A 7604-nucleotide genomic window follows, 5' to 3' on the forward strand; every position below is an offset into this window, starting at 1 on the left:
TTTGAAAGCAAAGTACATTTTATTGCAGTTTTTTTTCTGAATTTGGGGGTGGCGGGGGTTGCTGGAGCCTACCCCAGCTGCATTGGGGTGGAAGGCGGAGTAGACCCTGGAGAAGTCACCATCTCATCACAGGACTCTCCAGTCCAAGTCTGCCATAGATTAAGCTCCGCCTCCAGCCCTTGGTCCAATCACTGCTCCCCTTTAGCTGATTGACACAAGGAGAAGAAGAAAAGATGATGAGGGGTGTGGTGCCCCCTTGTGGTTGTTGTGTTGTAAGCAGTACTACCTTGTCTTCAAGACTCAAGTACCTGCCTGACTTACCTGTTTTCTTCTTCTTCTTCTTCTTCTTCTTAGTGGTGGTGTTGTGTGCTGCAGCTGTGATGTCATCACCTTGATGGCTGACACACCTGCCATCCACTAGGCTGCTGAATAAGCACATTACAAATACAATAGGTGATTTACAACATGTATCATATATGATACATGAACTTACACGTGTGTGTACACACAATGATCAGGGTCAGATCTTGGTCCACAGAGAAGTTTCCAGTGAGGGTTGGACTATGTCCAGGCTGCCCTTTGTCACCCATTCTGTTCACAACTTTTATGATCACAAGTTCTAGGTGCAGTCAGGGTGTTGAGGGGTTCTGGTGTGGTGGCTGCAGGATTAGGTCTCTGCTTTTTGCAGATGATGTGGTCCTGATGGCTTCATCTGGCCAGGATCTTCAGCTCTCACTGGATCACTTCACAGCCGAGTGTGAAGCGACCGGAATGAGAATCAGCACCTCCAAGTCCGAGTCCATGGTTCTCGCCCGGAAAAGGGTGGAGTGCCATCTCCGGGTTGGGGAGGAGACCCTGCCCCAAGTGGAGGAGTTCAAGTACCTAGGAGTCTTGTTCACCAGTGAGGGAAGAGTGGATGGTGAGGTGGACAGGCGGATCGGTGCGGCGTTTTCAGTAATGCGGACGCTGTATCGATCCGTTGTGGTGAAGAAGGAGCTGAGCCGGAAGGCAAAGCTCTCAATTTACCGGTCGATCTACGTTCCCATCCTCACCTATGGTCATGAGCTTTGGGTCATGACCGAAAGGACAAGATCACGGGTACAAGCGGCCGAAATGTTGGGTGGTGGGTCTCTCCCTTAGAGATAGGGTGAGAAGCTCTGTCATCCGGGAGGAACTCAAAGTAAAGCCGCTGCTCCTCCACATGGAGAGGAGCCAGATGAGGTGGTTCGGGCATCTGGTCAGGATGCCACCCGAACGCCTCCCTAGGGAGGTGTTTAGGGCACGTCCAACCGGTAGGAGGCCACGGGGAAGACCCAGGACACGTTGGGAAGACTATGTCTCCCCGCTGGCCTGGGAACGCCTCGGGATCCCCCGGGAAGAGCTGGACCAAGTGGCTGGGGAGAGGGAAGTCTGGGCTTCCCTGCTTAGGCTGCCTCAGGTAAGAGGGAGGGAGGGAGGGAGGGAGGGAGGAAGGAAGGAAGGAAGGAAGGGAGGGAGGGAGGGAGGGAGGGAGGGAGGGAGGGAGGGAGGGATGGAGGGATGGAGGGATGGAGGGATGGATGGATGGATGGATGGATGGATGGATGGATGGATGTATACCTTTTGTGTGTCAGGTGTTTTGTTGTAGTGTCAATGACCAAGCCTGCCTTGCACTTGCCATGTGCTAGCATGCTAAGTGCTAGCACAGTAGCGTGCTACAGCAGCAACATACCTTGTTTGAAGAGGTGGAGTCACATGACCTGCTGAATGGTGTCGCTCCAGTGGAGTCACATGACCTGCTGGATGGTGTCGCTCCAGTGGAGTCACATGACCTGCTGGATGGTGTCGCTCCAGCACGGCCACAAAGAAACCTTGTGTGCGGCTCTTCTTCACACTGGCACGTACACACTCTCTCACTGGATGTAGGCCACGCTCTGGCCACTCTGGTAACACATCTACTAACCTGAAACACACACACAACACACACATTATACTACACTCACACCACACACACATTATACTACACTCACACCACACACACATTATACTACACTCACACCACACACACATTATACTACACTCACACCACACACACATTATACTACACTCACACCACACACACATTATACTACACTCACACCACACACACATTATACTACACTCACACCACACACACATACTACACTCACATTATACTACACTCACACAACACACACATTATACTACACTCACACCACACACACATTATACTACACACGACACACACATTATACTACACTCACACAACACACATTATACTACACTCACACCACACACACATTATACTACACTCACATTATACTACACTCACACCACACACACATTATACTACACTCACATTATACTACACTCACACCACACACACATTATACTACACTCACACCACACACACATTATACTACACTCACACAACACACACATTATACTACACTCACACCACACACACATTATAGTACACTCACACCACACACACATACTACACTCATACAACACACACATTATACTACACTCACACAACACACACATTATACTACACTCACACAACACACACATTATACTACACTCACACAACACACACGTTATACTACACACGACACACACATACTACACTCACACAACACACACATTATACTACACTCACACAACACACACATTATACTACACTCACACAACACACACATTATAGTACACTCACACCACACACACATTATACTACACTCACACAACACACACATTATACTACACTCACACCACACACACATTATACTACACTCACACCACACACACATTATAGTACACTCACACCACACACACATTATACTACACTCACACCACACACACATTATACTACACTCACACAACACACACATTATACTACACTCACACCACACACACATTATACTACACTCACACAACACACACATTATACTACACTCACACCACACACACATTATACTACACTCACACAACACACACATTATACTACACTCACACCACACACACATTATACTACACTCACATTATACTACACTCACACAACACACACATTATAGTACACTCACACCACACACACATTATACTACACTCACACCACACACATTATACTACACTCACACAACACACACATTATACTACACTCACACAACACACACATTATACTACACTCACACCACACACACATTATACTACACTCACATTATACTACACTCACACAACACACACATTATAGTACACTCACACCACACACACATTATACTACACTCACACAACACACACATTATACTACACTCACACAACACACACATTATACTACACTCACACAACACACATTACACTACACTAACACAACACATACATTATACTACACTCACACAACACACATTATACTACACTCACAACACACACATTATACTACACTCACACAACACACACGTTATACTACACTCACACAACACACATTACACTACACTAACACAACACATACATTATACTACACACGACACACACATTATACTACACTCACACAACACACATTACACTACACTAACACAACACATACATTATACTACACTCACACAACACACATTATACTACACTCACACAACACACACATTATACTACACTCACACAACACACACGTTATACTACACACGACACACACATACTACACTCACACAACACACACATTATGCTACACTCACACAACACACACATTATACTACACTCACACAACACACACATTACTACACTCACACAACACAACATACGTATTACTATACGTACACAACACAAAACATATTACTACACATACACACGACAACATGTAGTACTACAGGTAGACAAGTAAAGGTGTAGAGTATTAGTACAGGTAGACAAGACAAGGTGTTGAGTATTAGTACAAGGTGTAGAGTATTAGTACAGGTAGACAAGGTGTAGATTATTAGTACAAGGTGTAGAGTATTAGTACAGGTAGACAAGACAAGGTGTAGAGTATTAGTACAAGGTGTAGAGTATTAGTACAGGTAGACAAGACAAGGTGTAGGGTATTAGTACAAGGTGTAGGGTATTAGTACAGGTAGACAATACAAGGTGTAGAGTATTAGTACAAGGTGTAGAGTATTAGTACAAGGTGTAGACTATTAGTACAGGTAGACAAGACAAGGTGTAGAGTATTAGTACAAGGTGTAGAGTATTAGTACAAGGTGTAGCATATTAGTACAAGGTGTAGAGTATTAGTACAGGTAGACAAGACAAGGTGTAGAGTATTAGTACAGCTAACCAATGCAAGGTGTAGAGTATTAGTACAAAGTGTAGAGTATTAGTACAGGTAGACAAGACAAGGTGTAGAGTATTAGTACAAAGTGTAGAGTATTAGTACAGGTAGCCAAGACAAGGTGTAGAGTATTAGTACAAGGTGTTGAGTATTAGTACAGCTAGACAATACAAGGTGTAGAGTATTAGTACAAGGTGTAGAGTATTAGTACAGGTAGACAAGACAAGGTGTAGAGTATTAGTACAAGGTGTAGAGTATTAGTACAGGTAGCCAAGACAAGGTGTAGAGTATTAGTACAAGGTGTTGAGTATTAGTACAGCTAGACAATACAAGGTGTAGAGTATTAGTACAACGTGTGAGGACCTGAAGGCGGGGTTGTGTTGCAGACAGGCAGAGACTACGTCCTCGTTCTCCTGGCGGTAGGTGGAGCAGGTGGAGTAGACCAGACGTTTGAGGCGGGGGAAGGTGAGGGCGTGGTTGAGGCAGCGCAGCTGGAAGGATGCCAGTGCACGCAGACGACCTTCCAGCTGGTCAGGGGACGTGGAGGGGGAGGAGCCTGGGTCCTGCAGGCACACCATGCCTGGAACACAAGGTCACTCTTACATCACTTGCTCCTTCACAGCAACACTACCCTCCACTCCCACTACCACCCTCCACAACACTACCCTCCACTCCCACTACCACCCTCCACAACACTACCCTCCACTCCCACTACCACCCTCCACAACACTACCCTCCACTCCAACTCCCACCCTCCACAACACTACCCTCCACTCCAACTCCCACCCTCCACAACACTACCCTCCACTCCCACTACCACCCTCCACAACACTACCCTCCACTCCCACTACCACCCTCCACAACACTACCCTCCACTCCCACTACCACCCTCCACAACACTACCCTCCACTCCCACTACCACCCTCCACAACACTACCCTCCACTCCCACTACCACCCTCCACAACACTACCCTCCACTCCCACTACCACCCTCCACAACACTACCCTCCACTCCCACTACCACCCTCCACAACACTACCCTCCACTCCAACTCCCACCCTCCACAACACTACCCTCCACTCCCACTACCACCCTCCACAACACTACCCTCCACTCCCACTACCACCCTCCACAACACTACCCTCCACTCCCACTACCACCCTCCACAACACTACCCTCCCCTCCCACTACCACCCTCCACAACACTACCCTCCACTCCAACTCCCACCCTCCACAACACTACCCTCCACTCCAACTCCCACCCTCCACAACACTACCCTCCACTCCCACTACCACCCTCCACAACACTACCCTCCACTCCCACTACCACCCTCCACAACACTACCCTCCACTCCCACTCCCACCCTTGTTGTAGTGCGTGTTGTAGTATAAAGACGACAAGAGTCCTGCTGTGTGTCAGTACCGTGTATTCAGGCTGCATGTAGGAAGTACAACGGAGGGGAACACACGTGACACAGTGACAAGTTATAGGTGCGGGCACCGTGGCTGCCACAGGGTGGCGCCGCATGTCCATACAATCATCCTGTAACATCTCCCTTCCTTTAGCAAAGTATCCCCACTGGAACAATGCTGCCTGTAAATCCACTGTAGACCATCAACACACTATTCAACCTCAGATAGCGACACCCGGTTTAACATCCAATATCAGATATCAAGTATATAGCAAAACAGAACGTAACATTACATAGTAGCAGGATAAGAGCACACCTGTCATCAAATCACACTCCATCAGAACATCACTTTTTCTTTTTTTTTTTTTTTTTTTTGTGCAAAATCCACAGTCCATGTGTGTTTGAAAGTGCAAACAGTCCATGTATGTGTATTCGAGTGTGTGAGTGTGTGTGTGTATATGTGTGTCACAGTCCATGTGTGACCTAGAGGTTAAGTCTGTCAGGAGGCCTAATCAGCCTCCCACTCCGGGAGAAAGTCTGGCCCTGAGGCACACGGCGCGGTGTGTCTCTGGCCTGCGGAGTAGACGGTGATGACCTTGGGGCCGGTGAAGACCTTGGAGACTCCCCAGCACCGCCAACACTGTCTCGGTTGCCACTGCCACTCGCAGGCTGCTCTGGGGTTATATCTGGTCGAGCCAGCGGTTGCTCAGGCATTGCCTCGGCCGGTCTAAGGTCAATTCTGTTGCGTCGATATGTGGTCCCCTCTATGTCGACCAGATAGGACCGGAGTCCCAACTGCTGCAGGCACACCCCTCTCCTCCATCTGCCCGTCCTGTCCCCCGGGAGTGGCTTCATTCTGACAGGCTGGCCGACGTTCAGCTCCGGAAGATCCCTCGCCGATTTGTCATACACTAACTTCGCTGCCTGATGCTTCCCCCTCAGCTTGTCGGAAACCCCTGTGATGACCTGAGGTGCAAGGAGCTGGTCGGCCACCGGAAGAAGTGTTCTCAGCCTTCGTGACATGAGACGCTGTGCTGGGCTACAATGTATGCCCTCAGTGGGCGTGTTTCGCCAATGCAGAATGGCCTTCCAGGGGTCCTCTTTGGCACGGTCCGCCTTTTTGCACAAGCCTTTCACAATCTTTACTGCAGACTCTGCTTTGCCATTAGCTTTTGGGTGCCGCGGTGAGGACATGACATGTTCGAAGCTCCACTCCCTTGCAAATGCCCGGAATTCACTGCAGGCAAACTGGCTTCCCCCGTCTGTGATGGCTCTGTCCGGGACGCCATAACGTGCAAACTGTGCCTTGATTCGTCGGATTGTGGTGTCGGCCGACAAGTCAGGGAGCAGGTCTATCTCCCAGAAGTCGGAGTAGTGGTCCACTACGAGCAAAAAGTTCTGTGCTGCATAGCTGTACAAATCCATGCTTACCAGCTGCCATGGACGTGTGGGGAGCGGGTGTGACATCATAGTCTCTTTTTGTTGTTCGTGCGCATACTCGTTACATATTCACAAGAGGCAGCCTTTTCTCGCAGCCTTGTAACAAAAGCATCTATGGATTCTCCTTCCTCTTGCTTTAAGTTTCCAAAAACGTACCTCTCGAATGTGACGTTCTTCGCGGGGGTAAAGTATCCCTCCAGTGCCTCCAGAATAGCATCGGCATCTTTCTGTTGGTCGACAGTGAGTCCCAGGTTGTATTTGTAAACATGGAGGCAGTCGTTTCCCATTAGCCGTCTCAGCACCGCTGCTTGGACGGGCTTCTCCTTCTCGTTGAGCCCCGTTGCCAGCAGATAATCCTCAAACTCTGCTCGGAAGTTTTTCCAGTTGCCGTGAGTGTCTCCAGCCATCTTCATGGGCTCCGGAGGCGGGATGTTGGATGCCATTATACCAACGCGGTGCTA

General features: G+C 48.4%; 1 protein-coding gene across 1 annotated transcript in view; it reads right to left on the minus strand.

Moving 5' to 3' along the window:
• The window catches only part of nsun5 (NOP2/Sun RNA methyltransferase 5), a 14332-nt gene continuing 6728 nt past the window's right edge, over positions 1-7604 (minus strand). Inside the window, exons 2-5 of the mRNA XM_061889775.1 lie at positions 4655-4871; positions 1712-1942; positions 322-425; positions 1-205 (exon numbers count right to left, since the gene is read on the minus strand). Coding sequence (XP_061745759.1) covers positions 189-205; positions 322-425; positions 1712-1942; positions 4655-4871 — 569 coding nt within the window. The 3' untranslated portion in view covers positions 1-188. The remainder of the gene's footprint in view (positions 206-321; positions 426-1711; positions 1943-4654; positions 4872-7604) is intronic.

The sequence above is a fragment of the Nerophis ophidion genome, linkage group LG27 (genome assembly GCF_033978795.1).
Source record: "Nerophis ophidion isolate RoL-2023_Sa linkage group LG27, RoL_Noph_v1.0, whole genome shotgun sequence".
NCBI lineage: Eukaryota > Metazoa > Chordata > Actinopteri > Syngnathiformes > Syngnathidae > Nerophis > Nerophis ophidion.